This window comes from Lonchura striata, chromosome 8 (genome assembly GCF_046129695.1).
Source record: "Lonchura striata isolate bLonStr1 chromosome 8, bLonStr1.mat, whole genome shotgun sequence".
Classification (NCBI taxonomy): Eukaryota; Metazoa; Chordata; class Aves; order Passeriformes; family Estrildidae; genus Lonchura; species Lonchura striata.
This window is the reverse complement of record NC_134610.1, coordinates 16,370,363-16,395,554: the sequence shown is the minus strand read 5'-3', so window position 1 is coordinate 16,395,554 and position 25,192 is coordinate 16,370,363. Positions and strand designations below refer to the sequence as shown.

Here is a 25,192-nt window from a genome sequence, read left to right as displayed (position 1 = left end):
AGTACAGGCTGAGAACTGCCTAAAATGTTTTCATCAATGAAATCTTAGTTCACTTCTGAAATGCATTTTCTAAACTACTAAAAATAAAGTCCTAGCAATTTCTGTGAGAACCCAGAGCTCTGTCCCCAGACCACAGAGATAAATAACTTAATAGCTAACATTTTACTTCAGGACTGTGGTGAGTATCTTTGCCCTAGCTGAACCTGTTAATATGTGGGAAATAATTAAATGTTAACATAAAGTGATATGAAATATCCCATCATCTCTTCTCTGAAACTAACTAACTAACTAAAGGTCTGTGCTCTGTTGCATTGCAAAGATATCAAGAATAATACAGATCTCTAAATTCCTCCATTATTCTTCCACAATTTTGCTTCTTTCCCCTAAATTTACAAGATTAACTCAAAATTACTCTTGAAAAAAATGCAAGTGCTGCTTTTGCTGGACGTATTTGTTCAGTGCTAGTAGCAGATAAAACTACAGTTTTCTGGCATTGAGATTATGCTGTTTTCACTTTTAGGAGCTGAAGGAAAAACTTTGACTCAAAAAGAATACATATATGGACTTCATGCCTATGAAGTGATGTTGGTTGAAACAAGCTAAAGATTTCAGCTATGTTTATTTGTTTGGAGAAAAAGATGCATGAGTTTAAACAAATACAAACCCCAAAGGAAACAGGGACTTACCCACAAAAATCTTGTAGGGAGTTTCTTATTTAAGAGATGGTCAGATTGCTGTACCTACCTATCAGGATTGTCTGAGGCACAGACAGAGTCAATAAGTCCAACATCCAGGGTTCCCTGTAGAGTGAAGAAGACACAGATTGCATTTTAAATTACAGGTGTTCTCCTCTGTCAACAGTATTGGAATTGGAACCATTCCTCTGAATTCCAATAGCTTGAGTAGAAAAGAACACACAAGAAAGGCACAAGGGAATCATCTTGCTCCCTAAACAGCCTAAGATTGCAAGGGGCTCCACAGGACTGGAGGAAAAACAGTTACAAGTTTCCAGAGGGTATTATGAAGGTCTGAAATAACCTTAGCTATTATCTCTGTACTGGAAAAATACATAAATACACCATTTTTTTCCAACTGCTATCTTCTGTCTGGAATAACTGTGACCCAGACTAGTCCCATCCAAAGACATTTTATCTGTGTGAGGCAGCCTCCCTCTTCTCCTCCAACTGAAAAGAGCTATTTGTGATCAAACCGAGTAACCCACAACAAGCATCATGTTCCACACTGCTTACCCTCCTTGCTACCAGCTTTGCTGTTTCTTTATAATTACCAATGTCCAAGTCTCTTACACTGCTTAAGAAGTATTGCATGTGCTGGAAAAACATGCACAAATAGTTAAACACAGAGGGCTCCAAGCATGCCCACAGGCTGGTTGCACAGTAACTCACCACAGCATTCTTTGGATTGGCCTGCTCATCCTGCATTTCCCTCAGCTGCTGTGCTGTAGCGCTGTGTACTCGGCTCAGAACATTAAACCAGCCACTGCCAATCAAAACAGAATCAGAGTTAAACTGTCGGTAGTGAAACTGGCTCAAGAACATGATCAAAGAACCTGGAAAGATTTCAGTGGGAAAATTTCTTCATTCACAATTTCCTGAGTGCTATGTCAAAACATCTCTTGGGCTGATCATACCAGATTCCAACGTCTTCCTTCCTCCTTATTTATTCATGAAAATTCTGTGCATGTTCCTCAACCCACTGACAGCTGCTCCTGCAAAATCTAGTTTTCCACTTGTTATTCAAAGAACTCTAAGTAGGCAGTGGCTTTACAGGGAGCCCATGTCAGCAGACTGAGAAGAGCATACAGAACTTGTAAAAACAGGGTTAGCTGGGAATCTTCCTGGACTAGAGTCCTAGAGACGTCTGGGAGCCTTCTTGATTAGTCTCTCTCTGATCTGCTAATAAACTTGAAAGTCATATGGCTGGCAATTAATCATGGGATTGTTTATAAGTGAATTTGGAGTGAAGTTTTTTGTCTGTGAAAGGACTTTTCTTACAGACATATCTAGAGGCTAATAACTGTTGCAAAGAAACCAGATTCTTATCTGCAGCTTCCAGTGAGATCAGCAAACATCCATACTTACGGAGGATTCTCAAACTGGATCCTCTGTGACATCTGCTAATCTGCCCTTTGCCACTGCAAGTGCCGGTGCTTTCTTCTCCCTCAGAAGAGAGACTGATAGGGCACAGACAGAGGCCACAATTGGTTTACAATCATCCTAACAATTCTGCAGTGTTATCTTAGGGCATGCCTACTGCAGTTGTGGATGTTCCGGGTTAAGAAGTTACTGTTCGTTCCACCACTGCTCCCTAAATTTGCCCATTTCTTGTCCATGTGGCTGTTCTTCTATTTCAGTTAAATTGTATCCAGACACTTTCCCCCTTTCTCTCCTACACCAAAATAATAATAAAACCAAAATAACTTCACAGAACCAGTAGATCAGAGAAACAGTTACATCAGGGCTGAGAGAGCAAAAGCCTTGGTAAAAGTGGGAACACGTGAGTGGCTGGGGACAGTAACCTCTTAACTTGGTTCTGCATAGCCAGGACAGGTTGTCCAACCTGCCCTTAAACAACTGATTCCCACTGTCTGGCCAGGATGCCAAGAAGGAAGGACGTGAGTCACTTGTTTGCTTTGCACTGGGAAGATTTTATCAGATGACACTACAGACTCTGATAAGCTGCAGCCTTTTTCTGTCTCCTGGATAAAACCCAGCTGCTCTCGCAATCATTTACAGACAACATGAATAGACTTTTTGTTTGATTCCAGATTCCATTAAATAAATAAATCAGCTATTAGATGTTCCAGTTTATATTAAGGTTTGTGTGTCTGCTGAAGTAACCCTTGAATTCCACATGCTCACAGCCACATGAGAAGCTGGCAGTCCTGTGACTGCCAGACTGAACCACAACCTTGGTAGCTGTAACATCAAGTCCCCAAAGTAGGTGTGATACGTCCCAGGAAGCATAAAATGACACTATGGAACAAATCCCCTCTTTTCTCCAGCAAAAGGGAATTGATTGTTTCTCAAACTCTCCGATGAGTAGCTGTGTCAGGCCTGCACCGAACAAACAAACCTAACAAAACTCCCTGCTGTACCTAGCATCTTCTGGTGACTCTGCAACAATGTGGTAAACTCGGTCTTCTGTCACAATGTCCAAGGCATTCTCCTTTTCATGAATATCCACAATCTCTCTGGAACACAAGAAAGCACAAAAGCCAAAGCTGAAAACCTTTCACAGGCCTGAAGTCCACCAGGTCGATTCTTTCACATCATGCCCTTCCACCACACAGAAGGGAAAGCATGATTCAGATGGCTTGTAACTCTGACAGAAATACAAAATTCCGCCAATACACATCAAGATGTTTAAAAAGATCTGTACAGTTAAAAACCAAAGCTTAAGGCATTATATGGATTTTCAAGACACCAGCAGACTAAAGGGAAGAAGAGATAACAGGGAGGATGATATAGAGATCTGTTTACAAAGTCAGGTGTGCCATTCTTTTTGGTACTTTACAGGTCTGCATAATGCTAAAAGGTGACCAGTCTGTCCTTTCTTACAGCATGAGCTGAGGAATTGACTATGGCAGCAGAAAGAGCATTCAGGACTCAAGAAAAGGCACAGTACATGCTGCCAAATTCAGATCCCACTGTGAGCTTCATAATACCTCTGTGAAATGCCTGGAGAAGCCAGAAAACAGATGGGAGTCTGGGTAGGAGAGAATGCATGGGGTATGTACTTAATTAGCACCTCCTGGTCTGGCTCCATCCATGGCTTGGAAAGAACTTCTACTGGATTATGAAAGGCAAGGCTGGGAAAAGAACTATCAAGTAATTGCAGACTCCCTCCAGAGTAAAACTAGATGCTGTAATTGTCTTTTTCTTCCTTTGTTTCTGATTCTCCAAACACCATGGGAGACACACAGGCCAGTGAACAGCAGCACTGGACCCTTCATTACTGATTTAGAGAGTGAATACTAGGATTCAAAGGGATTTCTTTCTGCACTCACTTTGCCCTTCTGATATCAATAGTCCCCTTCAGCTTTTCCTCGCTATCATTCTCGAAGTACATCAGCTTGGATTCTCGAAGCACAAACCAGCGGCGTTTCCAGTTGCGGCGTGAAAGGGTTGACATGCCCCCACCCTTTTTGTAGAGCCAGCCTGACTTCAGGGCCTCCTGCTTGGTGCGGAACCACATGAAGGCCTCGTTCTTCAGGACACACCAGCGGCGCCGCCACGGGTTCATGAGACCGCCTGCAAAGCGAGGGAGCAACATTTCAGCAGACACGCAACAGGGGCCATGCTTCCATTCTCAGCCTGCTCCTGGGCAGGAACAGCTGCCACTTCAGTTCCTACGTCAAAAAAAGGAACTGAAGGAGAGAAACCAAACATAGAAAAAACTGAACAAAACTAGTGAAACAAAAGCAAAATATAGAAATACATGCACTACTCAAGTATTCTTGTTCTGACTTCAGTTTCATAGCCGAGAATGAATCATTTAAGCCCATACCAAGTAGGCACAATTAAGTCTCAGTGGCAAAGATATCTCTGACATCCAGCTATCACTTTATTTGTTGTTTTAAATAAAAGAAGAAGGAAAAAAAAGAAGAATAAACTGAGAACTAAAAGCAAATAAAGATGATGATTCCGGACAAACAGAAGAGGAAAGCAGGTTTCCTGGATCCCATCCATCCACGGTTTTGGCAAAATCCACTTACCTTTCATGTAGAGGTAACTGTGAAAATAGGGCGGACCCGAACCATTGAAGATAGTGATTCGTCCATTACAAAACTCTTCATCTGTATCAATGTAAACATCCACTTCTTCCTCACTCTCCAGAAACTAAAGAAAAAAGAAGAGGTACAGGCTACTTGGGTTCTCCTGGTCGCAGCAGAAGTGGAGCAGTTAACAGAAGTCACTTGATCAGAAGGTACAAAACTACATCTAGTCCCTTTGCAAAAAAAAGCACTACAGTAAAGCAGAGGCTTGACAGCTTATCCATTAATGCCTAAAGCAAGAGCATGGAATTTTCATACCTGAAAGGAGAGCAGTGGACATGGCTAGAAAGCTCCAGTTCCCTGCAGTAACAGAACTTCCTGTTTTTAAGGCACAGCCCACCTTGCAAAATCTAATTTGGTGGGATTATGAGAGAATTTTTCATTTTGGAGAAGTTTTCTGATTTTTCTGGCAGAAAGGCCACAATGACAGACAAGATGGAACATGTTTTAACCCCAGCAAGGAAATTACTTGCTTTGGGTTGATCAGGAAAAAAAAGCACAGTCCAGGATAACCGAACCCTAAAAACATCAATCTGAATTACTGAAATAATAGTACTGAATTTACTTATCTCTATTCTCCAACTAGATAAAGGCCCTCAGCCATGAGAAAGTATTTCACACACAAAATAATTTCCTTTACCCTAAATAAAATTTCCTTCAATTTGCTTTGTTAATTCCATACTAATGAAGGCAACTCCTTAGACCTCTTCCTTCCTCAAACACATGTTGCTTCTTTTGATTTTTTTCTTCTGTCTTCTCTCTGTGACCCTCTTTTGTCTCATCCCTGGTCCACTCATCCATTCTCTCCCTTGGCATTAAGTTTCAAAAACCAGGCAGTCTTGGAACAGCAGCTACTGATGGGATCTTGACTCAGCTGTGGTTATCACTTCCTGTGGCTCACACTATGACAAACTATCAACTGGCTTTTCCATTACTCACTGATGAGCCCAATGAAACCCTCCACTTCTATTTGCATTTTAAGGAGAATGGTAGAAACCAGCCTAAGCTGTGACAGAATGATTCATGATTTGAAGATTACCTGACAGTGATCTGTGAGTACCAGCCCACAGAGAAGGTACCTTTATTCAAGCAGATCCCATAAAAAATTGGGATGGCTGGCAGCTGACATCAGGGAAATGCAAACAGCACAACCATGCAAATTTTTTAAGAAAGGTCACAATCTGTCATTGAAAAATCATACTGAAGGAAGTAAATTGAGCTCCTAAAAAAAAAGGTATTTTGTAGTTCAAATGTCTCTTCTCAGGGATATCATTTATTAGAAGTATTTTTGTGGTTGTCATTGGCTTCACACCTGAACTCCTCACAATCTTATGTGGGCTTTGACATCCTGTCCTGTAAGAGGATTTATCACTACATTATTAAGCAGCTGCCCTGAGAACGCTCAGGAAGTCCAGACCAGTGTGGGAACTCAGCTGAGGTGCTGAAGTGTGGGGCCAATAGCCCAGCTTTACCACCTTGTCATTGTCCCTGCAGCAGGAATGAAAAGGTTCAGTGATCCTGGCTGTGTGCACTGGGATCCAACCTAATCAGCACAGTAATTTCTTCCAGCTTTAGAATAGCTTAACTTGTACACAGCAGCTGAAAATAAACCCTTGACTCTGAACAGACCTAGAACAAGAGAAGTTTTAGTGATGGAGACAAATCAAGCCCCAGCCTTTCCCATTTCCTCTTGTCATTGCACACTGGAACCTTAGGACCCTTCTGTGAAATCTCTCTAAGGCAGAACATACACCTACAAAATGCCAGCTGTTTGCTTTCCTTCCTTCTAAAAAGTGTTACATTAACATATGGCAATGGAAGCAATCTAAAATAGGTACACATGTACTAGCTTGTGTGCCAGCAGACACCAGACAATCACAAGCCCTCTGGCTTTCAGCCTATCTATGACTCTTCCCTTTTTTCCAAGATGATTATTGATATAAGAGAGAATTGCATATCAGTAACTATACCCAGAATAAGCAGGCAAACAATAAGAAGACAAATATCAACAAAGTCACACTAATGTCCAGGAAGGTGAAAAGAGAGATTCTCACCGAGTCCAGGCTGCCACGGTTGGAGTCCAGGCTGGTACCATGTGAGTGTCTCAGACCCTCCTCATCATTCAGAGGCTCAGCTGAGGCATTCCCTGCATCTCCATATCCATCAAACTCCTCATGGTCATAGTCAGACTCCACATCAGGGGGGGAGGTGTAAATGGGCTCTCCTGCCTCTCCACTGTTACGCCTCTGTGTATCAGAGACAGTGCTGTAAATGCTTTCTGCTGGGTCAGACAGGGCTTTCTGCTCCTTTGGGCTAGTGGTTCTTTCCACAGGCAGTCCTGGAGCAGGGGCAACCTCTCCCACTTCCCTCTGGAGAAGCAAAAGGCTTGTGTTTGCAACTTCCTTTGAGTAGTTACCACTGGTTTTCGTGCCATGCTCATTTGAGACCACCAAACTGGAAGCTGGGCGTCCTTCATCATCAGCATGAAAACCCTCATCCACTTCTTCTTCAGCCAGTGGTGCCACCAGGCTGCAGTCAATGTTGAGTGTCCCCTCACTAGAAAGTGAGCACTCTAAATTCTGCACACTTTCATCCAGATTGCCAAAATCCAGCAGCTCCAAGAATTCCTGGGCAACCCTTGATGCCTCTTTTTCCAACCTCTGTATCTCTTCTTCTCGCTGCCGACAGATTTCATGCCTGGTGTCTTCAGAGATGACAGACATGTGATCCTCTTTCTGTTGCTGCAACTTTTCAATCTCCTTCTCCAGTCTTAAGATCTCCTCCATCTGACGTCTCTCTTCTTCTTGCAGGGGAATATCCACCTCCTCAGTGTTTACAGTTTCCACCTTAAAGAATTTAGAACAGGGTTAAAGCACTTTCTTCAACCTGTCTGTGTTCCTTGCCTGGACTTTCATTCTTCCCATCTCCTGTGCCTGCCTTATACTTACCATCTGCAGAAAGATGACTCCAAGCATCCTGCAACTATTCATGGTGTTAAAGATAAAGGTAGAACTACTGGATCTTCAGGTACTTCCTTTTTCACAGCAATCTACCACTATTAGGAATCATACAAAAGAGGCTCACTGGGTTCAGTGAATTTTTAGAAAAGCCTCTCTATCTGTTGGTCACTGTACACTGCAATTTGAATAAAAGCAGCCTGAAAGTCCATTCTCTCTTTTTGAACTCACATACATATAGGAGAGAGCAACTATATATGAATACATATATGCATAGACTATTTATGAGCTGAAGATTTCCCAGAAATTCATTAAGAGGTCTGGAAATTTCATTATGATGTTGAAACATACACAAGAGTACAGATACAAACATGAGAAAAAGTAAAAATTAGGATTTCTTGTACTTCCTGATAGGACTTAAGACAATGCAGTCAATATATTGGCTCGTTTAAGCTTTAATCATTGTTTTCTTTATTTATCTAGTGCTGGTAAACTCTTACTTGTGGATGAATGCATTTCTATGCTTCTAATCTCTCCTGAACACACATGTCTGAAACTGGGGAACAAGTGGTATGGGAAAAAAACCAATGAGACACACAGCCATTTTCACACACCTCGGGGTAGGTGGTCTGCTCTTTGGTATGTCAAGTACCAACAATTAGATCAGTTACAAGGGGTTTATTTTAGCCATGGCAGCAGTTGGCTGCACTCTTATTTCGGCTGCTATAGGCAACAATCCAGAAAAACACACTGTGTCACAGTGTAGCACATCACAAGGTTATCTAACAAGCTCAAGCAGTAAAGATAAAAATAGGATGCTGTATGTTCAATATGGAAATTTTCAAATAGAATCAATGCAAGCTCATACAAGAGCCTTGAAAAAAGGCCTATCTTGTAAATTCTATGCACCTCTGCCAAAGCCAAACACCTGCAGGTTTTGAGTGAACAAAGCCCATTTTTTAAATGGTGTTGTCACAATAACAGTATCAGTATCCAGGCAAAGTGGAGGCAATGAAGGTCTCTTAACAGATATTCACAAGAAAACATGTGAAAAGAACAACTTTTAAACTTACCTGGGCCACCTGCAGTAGTGCATTCAGTTGGTCCTTTTCTCTGTCAAAAAACAAGACGTAACAGTCAGAGACAGACCTAGTTCTCCTATGTAAGGTTTTCAGAATTACACGGACACATCATCCCTCCATGCATAAGGTAAAATGAGGTACTTGCTGTAAGACTGATTTAAAAGCTTTTGCAATTTAGTAAAAATCCAATTCTCTGTGGTTGGCATGACCTTTGTGGATATAACAGATTTTCCCCATGCACTTAACTTTCAGATCAATTAGGAAATTGGATTAGTTGGAACACACCAGGAAGGACATTGGAAACAGTGACAGAAAGACAAATCAGACTCACAATAAATGTAAACAGAATCTTCTGAAGTACAATAAATCTGTGAATATTGAGGTTGTATGTTTGTAATGGACAGATTTCAGGAAACTGTTCATTTTTTTAAAACAGAGTTATTGCAATACTACCACTGAATTTGTGTTTTGTTTTGCTTTTACTGTATTAAAGCCCCAGCTCACATAACTTCTCAGTGGCATGCAAAATCCAGTTTATTAGTGAAGACTGTAAAAGTCAGAGTTTGTTAGTAAACATGAGCAGAGGAAAAAAACTATCCCACGGTGTTGCAGCTCTACCCAGTTCAAAAAGGTTATACTCCAAAGCAAAGCTATCACTATGGCCAGTTTTTCCAGAGCAAGTATGCAGCTGAACCAGCAGACAGATAAAAGCCAGGGTCATGCTTAGGGAGCAGGAATAGGATGCTGCTGGATGGAGAAAAGTTACCACTGCCAGTAGTGACTTTCAAACCTATAATTCAACTGCAGGGAGAACAGGAGGGCAACAATATTTTTTTCCCAGGCCTTGCAGATTTTCCCAGCCAAATTCTAAACTGCAGCTGCAAGTCACAAAGTCCTTAAAGCTCTCTCTCTTGTGCTCACACTCTCAAAAAAAAATTCAGGAAATATTTGTAAATGAAAGCTGACATAAGTGAGAACCAGATGGTTTCAACTCTACTGAAGGATCCCTAGCAGTCGTCATGAGTAAAACAACTGCCTTAAATGATAAGAGAGCTCAAAAGCACAACCATTTTAAAACACATTAGGAGTACCACCTATAATCTACATATTAATTCCTGCAACTGTTGCTCACAGTTTTTAAACCTTTGGTACTTCTTCCAGCTTTCTAGTCATCATCAACTGAGCTACACTCTTCCTGAAATGTGATACCCAAAACTAGGGACAGTACTCCAACTGAAGGGTACTGAAGAATCAACCTATCTTAGAGAAAACAACTCTGTTTATAGAGAGCATTTGCTTTTTCCTCTCACACAGCATGACACTGGTGACATATCCAACCTAGCCTCCAGACCTTCCTCCTGCTGTTGAAGTAAGCATTCCTCCTCCACTCCCCATGCATTTGATTATGCCTGACTGTAAATCTGCATATGTCTGTACCAAAAGTCACCCTGATTTTCAGATCCTTTAACTTGCCAAAATTATCTGAACTGTAATCCTAGGCTAGATGCCTACAGCCCCTCAGCAGATGGCTTTATCTGTGAATTTAATAAGGATATTCATATTTCCTCATCCAAACTCTTATGAAAACATATCCAGTACTATATCCAGCATGGATCATGGAAAAACCCCATTCAAGAGTTTTAACAAAAAGATAATATTGTTTATTAATTAAATACAGTAAAACCAAAAATCATAATCTTGCTTCACATACATTTTCCAAAGCAAATTTCTTCAAAGCATCTTAAGAGTATTGCTGTAACATATCAAAGCCCTTACCTAGCTTCCACCTACCCAAAGTCAAGTTACCTACCCTCCATGGTTTTTCCCTGTCCACAAGACATGCCATAAGACACCACAGAAGAAAACAGGTAACTCTAATGCTGTTTTTTCTTCAGAAATCCACATTGGCTTAATTTCTTTATCAAGCATTTACAACTGTTTGATCATTTATTTCAGTATCTTCCTGAGGTCAGGCTGACTGGTCCACAATTCCCTTATTCTTCCTTCTCCCATTTTAAAAGGGGGTCATAATTGTTTGGTATTTTCCATTTTTATGGAAAAACTACTACCACGTTACTATCCACAGAGGAGAAGAAAGAGAATAGCTACTGTTCTAAACTGCTTTAGCTAGTTCTTGAAGTACCCAAACATTACTTTCACCGAAACCCCATACCTTCTTTATAATTTATCATTTGATTTATCTGAGCATTTTCTAACCTTTTATTTCCATGGTACACTCTGAATCTTGTACATCCTTCCTAATTATATTTAATATCCAACAGTTAAGCTTTTGGGGAAAATAAAAATAGCATCAAATACCTCATTTTTCCCAACATTATTTTCTTCCTGCTGAATGTTAGACCAAATTGTTCCATGTCTCCCCTCTGCTAAAAGTGTATATACAATAACTGCATGCCAACTTCTGGTTCACTACAGCTCAAATTGCACCTAGGTCCTTCTGACTTTGTCTCTACATATGTGTTGTTTTTTGCTTGTTCTCAGTGGACTTCCCCCTCATCTTTTATGTCAAATGGATGTTCAAAAGTTAGCCAAACTGGTCTGCTAGTACCATTCTGGCTATTCACTCAGGTGCCATTTAACATTAATTAGAAAATGAAAATAAAATTAGTTTGCCTGATTCCTAGAAACACTGACATTTCTCTGACATGATGCTGGGTTGAACACATCTCTCATGGTCAGGGAACTAAAGGGCAAAAACACTCTATAGCAAATAAATTAGATAGATCCTTCCTTTTATTATAGAATGAAACACTGAGTTGGAAGGGATCCATCAGGATCAGTAAGTCCAATTCCTGGTCCTGTGCAGGACACCCCAAGAGTCACACCATGTGCCCGAGAGCATTGTCCAAATGTTTCCTGAACTCTGTCAGGCTATTGCAGTGCTGACAATCCTCTAGGTGAAAAATCTTTTCCTGGTATTGAACCTAAATCTCCCCTAACTCAGCTTCCTGCCATGTCCTCGAGTTCTGTCACTGGGCATGAGAGTCAAGAGAGCAGAGCCTACTCCTCTTTCCCTTGTGAGGATGGTGAAAACCTCAATGAGGTCTTTCCTCACTCTCATCTTCTCCAGGCTGAACAAATCAAGTGACCTCAGCCACTCCTCATACAGCTTCCCCTCCAGACCTTCACCATCCTCAACTGCTCTGCTTTGGACACTCTCTAGTTTAACACGTTTTTTACATTCTGGTGCCCAAAACTGCACACAGGACTCAAGGTGAGTGCTTCTAACCTTAGAATTTTCTGATATTTGCCACACAGTCTGATGAGATCCCCCTTTGTGAAAGTACATAACAAGCCTAAACGTAGAATAACTACTTCTGAAAAGCAAACTATCACACAATTATAAGCTGAAATTTCTATAATAAATGAATTATAATAATATATAATAAATAAATTTATATAATAAACCCAGCAGAGTCCAGCAAGTACAGCAAGCAGAAGAGCTGACCCCACACACAGCACCACTTCCATTTGCCACAAGAACTGGTGGGTAAGTTCCTTCATTCCCATGGGGGTTTCCTGCCATCCTTCCCCTTTGTCTCCTGACAGCACGGTCACCTGTGAGGGCCATCATCCTGAGGGGGAGGCTCTGGTGCCATTTCCCTTTGACTCCCTATGCACCATTGCCTGTGGTGGGTGCCATCTTGGAAAAGTGTATTTCCACCATTTTAGGTTTCAATTTGTTCTCAGGGAGTTTGTGAGATTTAGCAATTTTGTATATAGTGAATATTTACTGTTTTTTTTCACTTGTTCCAGCTTCACTTATTAGTAAACTTATTTTTTCACTTATAGCTACTTGTATTCGTTCCTTATTGGTGGTAAGGGACTAGTTAAAGCAAAGGGAGAAAACTCATTCTAAAATGCTCCCCTTTAAATTGTCTAAACCCAACGCAGAACGCAAGATACCATCTTGTACCTTTCCTTCACCTCTTCCTCTTCCCGCTTCCTCCTACGCTCCTCCTCTTCTTGCCATTGTCTTTCCTCTTCCTCTCTTCTGATCTGCTCTTCCTCCTCTTGCCTCCTTCTCTCCTCGGCTTCCTGCTTCCGCCGGAGTTCCTGCTGCAGCAGGTGCTGGTAGCGGCTGCGAGCCAGGCGGCCACGCCAGTGCTTCTGCAGGGTCACCGCAGAGGCCTTCAGGCGCTGCAGGCTCCTCTTCCAGAAGTGCGCTCGGTAGTTCTTTTGGATTATAACAACACTGGATAGCACCTTCTGATACTTCTTCCTAAAAACAGAACCACACACTTAATGCATCACTAAGTCATACATGCTCTGCATTTCTCACGCCCTTGCATACTGACCACATCCACAGAGAAGTCTTTTTTGAAAAACACAGGTCAGAAGCGATGTGATTCCTGCTCCTCTCCTGCCACTCATTACCTGTAAATCCTATTCACCTCACTGCTCTCCCTCCTAATCCACCAATAGTTTGTTTCAACGGGCACCTACTTTTGTGAAGACTCTCAGATGATGAGGGAGAGATATTTGGCCATGGAAAGGGAAGGTCCTCTGGCCCAAAGTCTCCTTGCACATAAACACATAATTTAGTATGGATTTATTAGAATAGAAGCATACAAATGCCCTTACTATATGAGAACAAATATTGCTCCATCTCTTAAGTGGTCAAAAGCAAATTACTCCAGGAAAGGCAAAAACAATGCAAAAATAGATTTGGTGACGTTAATTTCACACTGTCTGGGAGAAAACACACTGATACTACAATATTGATGGCTGAATCAAACATTGTAACAAGTACACATAAACAAATACTTCTGTTGCACAACAGTTTGTCAAAACAAGAATCACAGAATATCTGGAGTTGCAAGGGACCAGCTAGGATCATCAATGACATCAAAATCAAATTTACAGTACTTTAAGAACATGATAGAGCCCCAAAACACAACAATCACAATTCAGTATTTCTGTAGTCTAGTAATGTTGTAGAAAATTCAGGTTTTGCCTCTGCATTAAAGACTATCTTTATCAAGGACACGAAAAAAGTTCCTGGTAGAAGTTTGTACATGATACATAAACTGGGCAAATAACAGGAGTTACCATTACACAGTAATCTGGATCAATTTGTAAACTAGATTCAAGCAAACATTAAACAATTCAAAAGAGCCAATCATAAGGTTTTGTACTGAAGAATCAAAGGCCAAACATAACTGATGTGGGACTATGCTGGGAAGCAGCAAGTCAAAACTGGATTTTTGGGCCCCAGATCATCATGCAAAGGCAAATTTCCATCACAACACAACAGAAAAAATACTACTGGGATTCTTATTCTTGTAAGCAGAAATATTGTTGTATAGAATACTGCTTTTATCCTGTGTTCTGTGCTAGCACCCCCATTTCAAGAACAATGTTAGACCCTCAAGTGATTTCTGAGGAAGCAGGATTGAAATCAGAAATTCAGGCTTACAGAATGAGAGCAATTGCTCCATGCAGGACCTTGAGAAACAGAAAAGCCTAAGGAAAGGCTTTACTCCAGTGAAAGTATCCACATTTCTTTTTTTGTAACAGGGGCCATAAGATTAAACCGATCTGAAGCTGACACCTATTAAGCTGAAAATAAGCAGACATTTTTAAAAGTAATTTAATATATTTAGACACCTTAGTATCTTGCACTGAGGAAACAACCATTGGTACGAGTCAAATAAAAAACTTCTTTAATCCAAATGAGAATGTACAGAGAGAAATTCTATGGAGCTGTTACATAGGATCTTGGGCCAGCAGGCTACAGTAGTCCTTGAGGTCTTACAGTCCTAGAAAGCACACTGGAAATAGCAGGGAATTCTCACATGACCTTCCCACCCACCTTCCACAACACCCTGAGGAAAAGACACACCTTAAAATCCCTGTCCTGGCAAGGAAATTCCCTTCAAATAGCACCAGGGACCCATGCTGACAGCTTGCTACCTCCCTGCATATCAGATACATCTGCCCAGTCAAGAAAATCAGGAGAGGGATGCTAATAGCAGTAGCATGCAGAGGTCGTGCTCTTTTCCATAAGTATTAAGTCAAAGGGAAGAAACACAGAGAAAATAAAAGGAAAGGCAAAAGGTGATAAGAAGGAGGAGGTTTTAGGTTAATTACTCCTGGGCTGCAGTCCCCTCATCCCCACTCCTTCTGTCCACCCTGTGTCCTGCACATGGGGTGTGAACAGCTGCACATGCACTCTCTGCCAAGGCAGACTAAGTGCATCAAAAAGGGTACTCTGACTTTTACAAAATGCATCTGCCAGAAACTCTCTCAAGTGCAACACATGCCAAGCCCTGCCCAGCTCCAGGCCAGCTCTGCCTGCTAATCTGCCAGGCTGAAGTGCCCCCTCATTCCTCATGACCACAGCCAAGCTTGCAGATGCCCTTCAGCTGAAATTGCTGCTCACAGGCTGCAAATTTCACTCCCCTTGTTCAAGCTTCCACTCACCCTTCTGCACTGGCCAAAGAAGTTCAACTTGCAGACCAAGCGAAGGGGCTGGAGACCTTCCTGACCATGTATCACACCAGAGAGAAGGCAGGCTGGCTGCAAGGCTCCAATGCTGTATTTGAAATTTACTTAATTATTCTGTCAATGACCTGTAGTTAGCAGTTATGCCTCCAAGAACTAGGGATCACAGGGTTATGGAGCAATTTGCTCCCGTCTTCTTCCTATGAAGAACAGTTCTGAAGAAACCAGGAGCACAGCCAAATTCATACATGGATCCAGCACTATGTGGTTTTTAGCTGGTGAAGCTGTTACCTGCATCTCAGTGCTCCACAGATTAGCTACATAAGAATGGGGTCATTTCAATGGGTTTGATTTTCTTGTGTCACATTTTAGTGATCAGAGATACTAGGCTGCATAGGCTGCGGGGAATGAGAGCAAAGAAAATCTGGTTCTCCTGGCTCACAGAACAAGTTCACAAAGGGGGAGAAACCAGTAAAATCCCTCCTTTGCCAGTCTACTTTGCATGAGACCAAATGAATTTAAATACACTTATACTTGCAAAACTAACAGAAACGGTATCAAGCTTAAGGCAGCACATACTGGTATTCCTGCCTAACTCTGCACAGACCATTCAGCACTTGCCCAGATGAACTCCTGCCTGCTGGATTTTTTTCAATACAGGTGCAGTGCAACTGGAAACTCTCTTCACAGAAAGTTTTACAGACTCCCCTTCCAGCCCTTCTTTACTGCCTGCTCTCCTCCCCTGTGAAGTCCAGTTACCTCCAGCTGCTTGTGAAGATTCACATTCTGGCTGCAGAAGCACAGCTTGTCCTTAAGGATGAGACTCGTAACAGCAACATGTGGGACGAGGAATTCAGAAGTGTGGAGGCTGAAGGACCACGAGATTTCTAATGAAGAGGAGCACTGCTGCCACACAGTCTCCATCACAGCCCTGCAGGACAGCAGTTTCCTTCCCAGGAACTCAGAAAAGCAATAATCCAGTATGCCTGCAGTGATGTTTCCCAGCAAATCAATTTTCCTGTGCTAATCCCTACCCCTCTCTCCAAATGCTAGACATGAAGTAAAAGAGAGAAGAGGCCCTGACACAAAGAACTTGAAATCTCACGTACAAACAATAGAGCGAGCTCATTTGTCTTCCTAGAGGGAAATAAATAAATGAACAAAAACCCCCAGAGACCAAATGTGTATTTTGCTGATATTCCACACTGGCAAGGCAGGGTACAATCCTTGCACACATTTCCCAGTGAAAAACGAGCTACCTGGTGTAACTGGAGCTCTAAGAAGAGTGCCTACTGAAACAGCTCTGCTGGCCAGGGATTTCACCTCCTCACAACCCTGACTGACAGGTGTCTGGAGCAAAGACCAGCCAGGAAAGAGCATCTTACTGGGATTAAGTGTGCATACCACAGCCATTAAGGAGTCAGCTGTTGCACTGACTTCGAGGGGCAGAGGAGGGGCCGTTTGTCTGCAGTTGGTTCTCCCAAACCTTCTCTGGTCAGGTGCAAAAGGGAGAGGCAAGAGGAGATTACTGTTGCAGAGCTGGCCAAAAACCAATTCTGAACAGTTAATTAAAAGGAAGGGAGATCGCAAGGCAAACAGGCAGGGCGAGGAAAGAGGGTGAGCAAAGGCAGAACTGCAAGTGAGGAAGAAGCAATTGGCAGGGGGAGCAGAAAACAGAGTTGACAAGCAAGAGGGAAAGGAGGGGACCCAATTCGTAGGTGGGGCCCAGCCAGGAGAGCCCTGAAGGCAAGGAAAAGGTGTCATCACAGGCAAGCAATGGGTACAAAAGTCCACGGGAAGCCTGCTGAGCAGCGTTGAGGGAAGGTGCAAACGTGCACATAACTGAAAAAGAGGTGCCAAAGGTGCAGGAAGGTTTCAGCAGAGCCGATGCTGGCAGGGAGGGCCAGATTCTGCAACTCTCCCTTGGAATACAGGAGGGGAAGACGGGACGGATGCTAGGGGACTAGAGAGCAAAGCAGGGTGGCGGGGCAACCCAGGCACGCAAGCACAGGGATGGTGGGGCAGCCCCCAGCACTGACCTTGCCATGTAGCCCAAGACGTGGGCCCGGATGACTATAGCTGCTTTCCTCAACTCCTCTTCCCGATCCTTCTCCAGCTTCTGCTCAAGAGCTTCCTTCAGGAAAACCTGACGCCACGGGGAGGAGTTTCAGCAAACACAAAGAGAGGAAAGAAGTCAGTCCCCGGGAGAGCCGGGCGGTTTCATCCCCGGGTGAAGGCGCGGAGAGCGCTCCGCGGCCGGGCGGTGCGCGGCCGCCGCCCCCGCGCTGCCCCGGCGCTGCCCGCACTCCGAGCGCCGGAAAAAGTTTCACAGCAGCGAGAGCCAAACTCCGCGCCCAACCCCCGCCGCCCTCACTCTGTGGTCAAGACTTAAAAGAGAGAGGGAGGGAGCAGAGGAAGGAGGGAGGAGGAGAGCCCAAGTTTGCGCCTGTGATTAACTCTTTCCCAGCTGACAGCTTTCCCGGCACAATCCGGTACCTCCCTGCAGCAGGCACTGGGACCTGCTTGGGTGATTAAATATTGTGCAGAGAAACTCCTCCGCGTTTCAAGGAAAGGGAGGAACTTTTCGATTTCTAGACTCCAGAAAGTAGCCTAAACAGCAGTCTTAATGGAAGGGAGGCGGAAAGCCAAAAGCCCAGTCGGGGCACAAAGCTGCACTACTCTCAGCCCACCGGTGCTGAAGCTCTCCACCGACCTTCAGAAACTCTGGGGTGAGATGCTTCCGTGCTGAAAAGGTTCGACAGTGGAGCATGCACGAGGGGCAAATGAGCTCTGGCCACAGAACTCGCCAAGTATTACTGGTTGCACATCAGTGTCCAGTATTTTAATTCTCGAGCATCTCTCACCGCCTGTATTTACAACTTCTACTCGGTCCAAAATGCTTGTGAAGAATGCAGGTACTATGTTAAAGACAAAAGAACTGAGATACAAGCAAGATAAGGTCATGTTTACAGGAATTATGCTGACATGTCTAAGCAATGTTAAATCAGCTGGCTTGCATTAGGTTAGCACAGGATTCAGCACGAATTCCTGAAAGAAATGTGCTGCTTTTTGAGATGGATCGCAGCCTGCATGGAGCTCCACGGCACTGTGGGTACATTGCTAGCAGTACCCAGACTAGAATAAGCTGGTGAGACATGTCCATACAAGCTGCAGTCACAGCAGCAAGTGCCCATATGGCCATGCTCGTGTGACCTGCTGCTTGGCATTGGATAAATCCCTGCAAGGCCAGCAGCAGAACAGGCTATGCTAGGGGAAGTGCAGCCCCACTTGTTAAAGCACTGTCATGTACACAGGATGCGACCTGATATTCATCCATCTGCAGAACTCAGAACCACATTAATCAGTAGAAACTCCTTACAAATGTACTGGATCCATGTGGTTGTGCTGAGAGGCCAGAGATTTGAACAGTCATTTAGTCCAGTGCTCTGAACAAATTCCTCTCTTTCCCACTTATCTCCCCTTTATACCTTCCCCTCCTCACTGCTTTCAGCCTCATCCCTTAAGGCTCTTCCTTCCCCCTGCAATTACCATTGTGTACTGACACCTCTCCCTGAGTTAGTACCCATAGCCAGTGTCTTTCCTGGACTTGAATTTCTCCTGGGGAGCAGCTTCCATTAAGAAATGAGCTGTTTTGTAATGACTAAGTAACCACGGGTAGCCTGAAAAGAAGCTTCATTATCAAGGTACTGCCAACCATGAAGCTGGCATCCTTCCCTGCAAGTTGTACATCCACTCCCTCTGTCAACTCAACAATCTTTTAAAGATTTCTTTGAGGCAGGGATTGCTCTTTCCATTACATTCCAGAACCAAGCAGCAGTCACCCATTTCAAGAATGCAACCAGAGAAACACTGTCTCGGTCCATTATCTACATCAAATTGCAAAAATACTCAGGCCATCAGTATTTCCCTAGCAAGCAGAGTCTTTTCTAAGCCAGGCCAGTTTTGGGGTGGGGGAGGAGGGACTTCAGGGCATGCAGAGATCCATGAGACCCAGCCCTAATCCTATAGGATTATAGGATCTATATATGCTGGAATGAGGGGTTAATCTTAAAAAACAGCAACATCTAGTTATAAACTTTTGAAGGTTTGGAGGTTTTTTAGACTCCACTAAGTGACAAGGAAAAATAATATGCATTTCAAGTCCAGAAGTATTTTTGATGCCTTGCAGAAATAAACTGGAAAGTGGCTCTTTCTTTGTCATTATTCATGGTCATTTTATGAAAACTTGAGATTGTTTTCATCTGAGAAAAGAACGATTGAACAAAATATACAAGGTTACATCTCTCATATTCTGCTAATACTAGACACTGGCCAGGTTTTAAAACACGGTGCATCACCACGGTGTTCCTCACATAACCTCAAAGCCTGCATGCACCATCAGTGGGACAGTGAACATGTAAAGGTGCCACAGAGATCAGCAGACACAAATGTAACTGCTTGGGCATAAGCAGTTATACATAAGTGGGATCATATGATTCTTGGGGACAGCGCTGGGAAAGCAGGAAGTGGGTCACTGTGACCTGGATGCCAAACAGTGTATAGCACCTCCTCCTTCAAACAGGCCCTGCAAACCAGCAAGTCAAAATGTGGAAATTAATGCCTTCAAATAGCAAAGGTTACTGTGTTAAACCACTGTAGGAAATCTGTGTGGTGGGTATAGGCAAGCATGGCAGAAGGCCCAGGTGCACTGAAGAAAGAGTCATATGGAAGCTGCTGCCCCATCCCAGCACATCCCAGTGAAGGCAAAGGCACCTTAGCACAATCTCTTCCATCATCACACTGCTTGTTTGCATCCAAGCCCTCAAATCTGCCCTACCACCAGATAAAAGCTGCATTGTATACATTAATACCTCTTATAAACATTAATTTGATAATTGACAGCCCAGCAGCTGCTCTATTCTTAATGAAAAACACAAAGATCATCCTGCCCTTCCTCCTCCGTTTCCTTTCCCAAGCTTCACAATCCCCTGCACTAATTCACAGAGTCTTTTCCTTCCTCCTTCAAACAATTGCTAGGGATATAATTATCCTTCCATTCATTTTGCAGGAAGTATTCCCCCTTCTATAAGCCTTGCTCTTCACCTACCCCTTATAATTCTTCCTAGGTTACATCCCCATGGGCTTGTCCACTTTTTTCAGTAGCTACTCCTGACTAAGCCAAGATTAGTTCTGGGAATACCAACCTGAGTACCCAGAGCTGCACCTGTAGCAGCAAAAGTGGCAGTAAGGCCATGCAGAGGACTTCCTTTTGAGGACAATGGTCTGGTTCCCCTTGGCTGGTAGCTTCACCTTTACCTGAAAGACTCTGGAAAAATTAAGGCTCTATTCTCCATCAACCCAAGTATTCGAGGCCTATGTTATCTAGCACCAGCTGAAACATAAATGCAGACAAAACAATCTGTAATCCAAGGCACAACAGCTGGATCCAGGCAGCAGGGAAGGTCCTACCAGGAAGCACCACTGCTCTGCAAGGTCTCACCTTGGCACCTGCTTTCCTAGGGGCAGGCTTTCTGGAGGCACTGTCACAAAGCTGAGTTGCAAAGTGGTCTCCAAGAAAGGAATGAGATGGCTTTGCATGGGAAAGAATGCCAGGCAACTCATCTGAAGAATGAAATGGCAGGATAATACACTTTGGAACGACAGCACCTTGGAGCAGCCAGGGGCTCGCCAGCCATTCAGCATGGCAGCAAGTGTGGAACTTGCCAGGACAGCCTTGGAGTTATAGATTCTTTCAATAAATAGAACTGCTCCCCTCTATCAGGATGCACATCTCTAATACAAACCATGCCCAGGAGAAAGTAACTTCTACAACCAAATAAGATGACTCAGCTGCTTCTCAGCTCCACTGAATTTTGCTTCTCAGACATCAAGAATACAAAGATTGCCTCTCTTAATCATTTCTTTCTTTCCACAATATCTAGACTCACAGCAACCAGCACCCAAGCGGAGAGATTGCAGTGTACCAACATGCCACATACAGCTCTTCAGTCAAGTTTTAGTTTACAGGACACAGTCATTAAAAAATAAATACATTGGAGTATATCTAGAGTCTTCACAAAACACACACACATTTTCTTTACCACAATTACCACCCATATTGTTTTTTTCCAAATAATTTGTGCAGGTCAAGGAGTGAGTGAAAACAGACAGATGGATTCAGTCCTTCATGATGCACAATGAGGACTGAAGAGAAAAGGGACCTATAGCTTCCAGGAGCTCAAAGCATCCTGGATTTCCTGCTTGTTGTTAGTCTACTGTAGGCTTTGGACTCCAGCTGTACAGCTTATAACCTTTTTTACTTTAAAAGGTATGTGCATGTGAGATTGGTCCTCCATCCTGCTGCTCTTACTGTAGCGCAGCAATCTTCCATCTCTTGTCATGCTAGGAAGAAAGTTCAAACTCTGTGTTTACCAGCTCTAACCACCATTTTCTAAGCTTTCCACACAGCTCTGCAACACACATACTCTCCACATAGGCTTTAATACTAAAATGCTGGGAGACTGGCAGTCACCCAAGTAATATGGATTATCCAGGGACAGAAATGACCAAAATGGTTCCTGGCTTGCAGGCACCAATGAGAAGACTCCTGATACCAAAATCAAAGATGGGGAACACTTTAATCATAGACCAGAAATAAAGCTAAGTGATAAAATCTTCTTTTTGGAACATCAGTGGAGGCATGGGGGAAAAAAAAAACCAGAAAAACCAAACTCCAGATTAATACATGTCCTTCCTACAACAATGGCTAGTGGGGTCCTTGATTGCCACATAGAGCTGATAGTCCAGACTATTAACTGGATTACCACCAGTCCTCTAGGAAGAGGAGAGAGAGATATTGCTGTAATAAATATAATAGGCTATCCACTTATTGAGAAATAACTGCTCAAAGCAACATGTGTCATTATCTGATCTCCTGGACAAATAAAATGTGCATATTCACTAGAATCACTTCTGGTTTCATTGTGGCACTGGAAATATTCTGAAGTACTTTTCTGAAGGCTTAAGGGCAAAAAAAAATGCAAGAAGTTGCTTTGATGTTGTACCATCTGCTCTATATATGGACTGCATACCCACTACTGAGAAATGCTGAGTGCATTGGACACCGTCCATCTTGGAATATTCTTTGAAGAATTTACTGGAGTATGTGGAAAGTTGTGATAGAGACAGCTTCACATTCCCAGATTTCTATAGCAATATACCTCAAAATGCTCATATCTATTTCTGCATGAAAATCCAGACTATTCCAGGCAAGAAAGAAGTGTTAAACATTCACCAAAACAGAAGCAAGATCTGAATTACGCAAATGGGCAGAAGCATTTGGATACCTCTTCATAGAAAATGTATGCTAGCATCTGGGCTAGCTGCACAAGCATCATCTGAGCTTCCCCAACAGAAAGCTGTCATACATCTGGTGATGCAGCTATTCACAGCTTAGATATATACTGAAATTCAGCTCACTGCCTCAGGCAAAAATTTCAGTTAGTCAAGAAGAGTGAAATCCTTGGCACAAGAGGCAAGAGTTAATGGCACACATCACAATTAGATAAAATGAGAGCCATGCTTGTTCCTCTTGAATCTTTAAACTGGATCAGACACAACAAAATCAAGCTGGTTTAGTCAATTAGGAGTTTAGATAAAATCCAAGAAACCTGCTGTGTCTCTAGGTACATAATATGGGAAATATTTGAGATGCTGCAGGTCAGTGGCATAGGCCAGTGTATTGAAAGGATCATGACTGCACTGCCTTGCAATCTGACCAGATGCAATCACGTTCCTTTGCAGCTGGAGTGAAGCCATACCCTTCCCCACACTGATGAGGTACCTTGGTTTTACCCAACTGCCATTCTTTTCTGCTGCTGTCATAGGTCTGAAGAAAACCTGCACATACAGCTTTGCTGTTGTCTGGGAGGCTTGGCCCCTTCACAAGCATCTTGTACCTAAGAACAAAACAGAATCTCATCAGATTTCAGATGACAGTAACTACCCCCTTCATCTCTCTTCCCAATCTTTTAACTCTAATTATCCTCCTCTCATTAGTCCTTTTTCCTCTGGGACCTTCCTTCTTCACGTTTGCCTTCCAATTTGGAAATTTCCATCCCCCAACCTTTATCTGTTCCTACCACACTGGCAATTATTGTTGCAATCCCAGTAAAAGAATACAAACTCAACAGAATTTTTCAGTAAAGAACAACTGTCTTTTTGAAACATGTGCTTTCATCAGACACAAGTTATTTTGTTCACTGTAGGGGTGGCATTTAGTGCTCCAAGAGACAAAGGAAGCAATGTTCAGTGTCCCTTCTAGCCTTAAACTTCAAAAAAATCCTTTTGATGTAGCTCATTAAAAGAAATAATCACTCCTTCCAATATTAATCATCAACTATACTGTCCATTAGAATTTTCTTCAGCTGTCTAAAGGTTTTAAGCATGGTATTTTCCTTTTACATATTATCACCAGCTGGGTTTCACAGCATCACACAAACAAATCTGTGGCAAAGCTACCAAGAAAAAAAAAAGGACAAAGAAAAAAAGACCAAAGACCATCTGGCTATTTTTCCATTCTGACTTTTAGCCTAAGGGCAATTCTCCAAAAAGCCTCCCAGATCAGTTTGTGATATGAGCATTAAGGCCATGATTAGAAAAATATTCCACAGATGATCCTGACCAGAAGAAGCAGTTAAAGAGGGAACAGTCATATAGAATTCCATACTTTGGGGCTGTTCCAGCATACAATACAATGACTGCAATTACCTGCTGAGAAAGTCCTGGAAAAGGCGCCGTACAGGGAAACCTGCTCTTCGAACTTTCACTGTCTCCAGCATCCCTGAGTACCGGAGCTGATTTAGCACCACATCTGGATTAAAGAGGTTCGGTGCCTAGTGATCCAGAATCAAAACCAAGTAAGCCAGGCAGTCACAGGCTGTGTATCTGTTTTGCTGTAGAAAGCCAATCCCGCAATATTTGGGCATGCCAGGTAAAAAGGGCAAAGTTTGTGTGAAGGGGAAACCTCACAAGACTTCATAGTGCAGAATAAAGGACAAAAGGGAATTGGGTTGGAAGAAGGAAAACAGTTTGCAGACTGCACTCATAGTCAGACTCTGGTAGGAAAGCAAAGATACAATGTCTGAACACATAGAGAGTGCAGAACCCTGACTCAGTTCTCTTTGCAGTCCCTCTTTTCAGTTAAACTGGAGACAAACTACAGAATTATTTTCTGGCATAAATCCCCTAAGCAGCCTCTGCCACATCATTTATGGTTTTAAAACACACAAGGAAAAGGATCAGCTCAGATCTAGTTAGCAACATATCCTCCCGCCACAGCTCACAGTCCAAGCGAGAGCCAGCCTGTCCCTTAGCACTGTGACTTGCTCATGATGCATCCACCTCCACTGCCTCAGAGCCAGGGATCTGCAGGAGACAGTGCCAACTGCACAAGCCCTTCATTCCAGAACACATTTCTCTACAGGCACTATAAACAGGAGTGACTGCTTCTTCTACCACAGCTCTGAACTCTGCACAAGCCTGGCTAATCCTCCAGGCTTCATAAGCACTGAAAGAGGTGGGAAAGGCTATAGAATCTCTTATTTGGCATGCAGTCTTTGCATCTAATTACCAGGACAAGGGTGTTTTATCTCAACTGTAAAATAACTGGAATAAAAAAGGGAAGGTGGGAAGGAACTGCTCTCACCCTCAGTTTGAGGCACCTGCTCAGCATTTGTGCAAGAGCATGCCCATGCAGGCCTGTGTCACATGCACACCTATGGCTGGGGGACAGACTTACCTTTTCTGTATTTGGTTTGATGCAGCGGATGAAAAATGGGTTGGAAGTACTAAGCGTGGCCATCAGGGAATGGAGAGAATCCTAAAGT

General features: G+C 43.0%; 1 protein-coding gene across 2 annotated transcripts in view; it reads right to left on the bottom strand.

The window, feature by feature from the left end:
- LOC110468366 (unconventional myosin-X) overlaps positions 1-25,192 on the bottom strand; it is a 95,197-nt gene that overhangs the window by 16,063 nt on the left and 53,942 nt on the right. For both annotated transcript variants that reach the window (XM_021526276.3, XM_021526278.3), the window contains 12 exons: positions 25,105-25,185; positions 24,075-24,199; positions 23,149-23,263; positions 17,345-17,451; positions 12,775-13,080; positions 8,829-8,868; positions 6,853-7,644; positions 4,739-4,862; positions 4,031-4,274; positions 3,119-3,214; positions 1,407-1,500; positions 745-800 (listed from right to left, as the gene is read on the bottom strand). In XM_021526276.3, the coding sequence (XP_021381951.1) occupies positions 745-800; positions 1,407-1,500; positions 3,119-3,214; positions 4,031-4,274; positions 4,739-4,862; positions 6,853-7,644; positions 8,829-8,868; positions 12,775-13,080; positions 17,345-17,451; positions 23,149-23,263; positions 24,075-24,199; positions 25,105-25,185 (2,180 nt within the window). The remainder of the gene's footprint in view (positions 1-744; positions 801-1,406; positions 1,501-3,118; positions 3,215-4,030; positions 4,275-4,738; positions 4,863-6,852; positions 7,645-8,828; positions 8,869-12,774; positions 13,081-17,344; positions 17,452-23,148; positions 23,264-24,074; positions 24,200-25,104; positions 25,186-25,192) is intronic.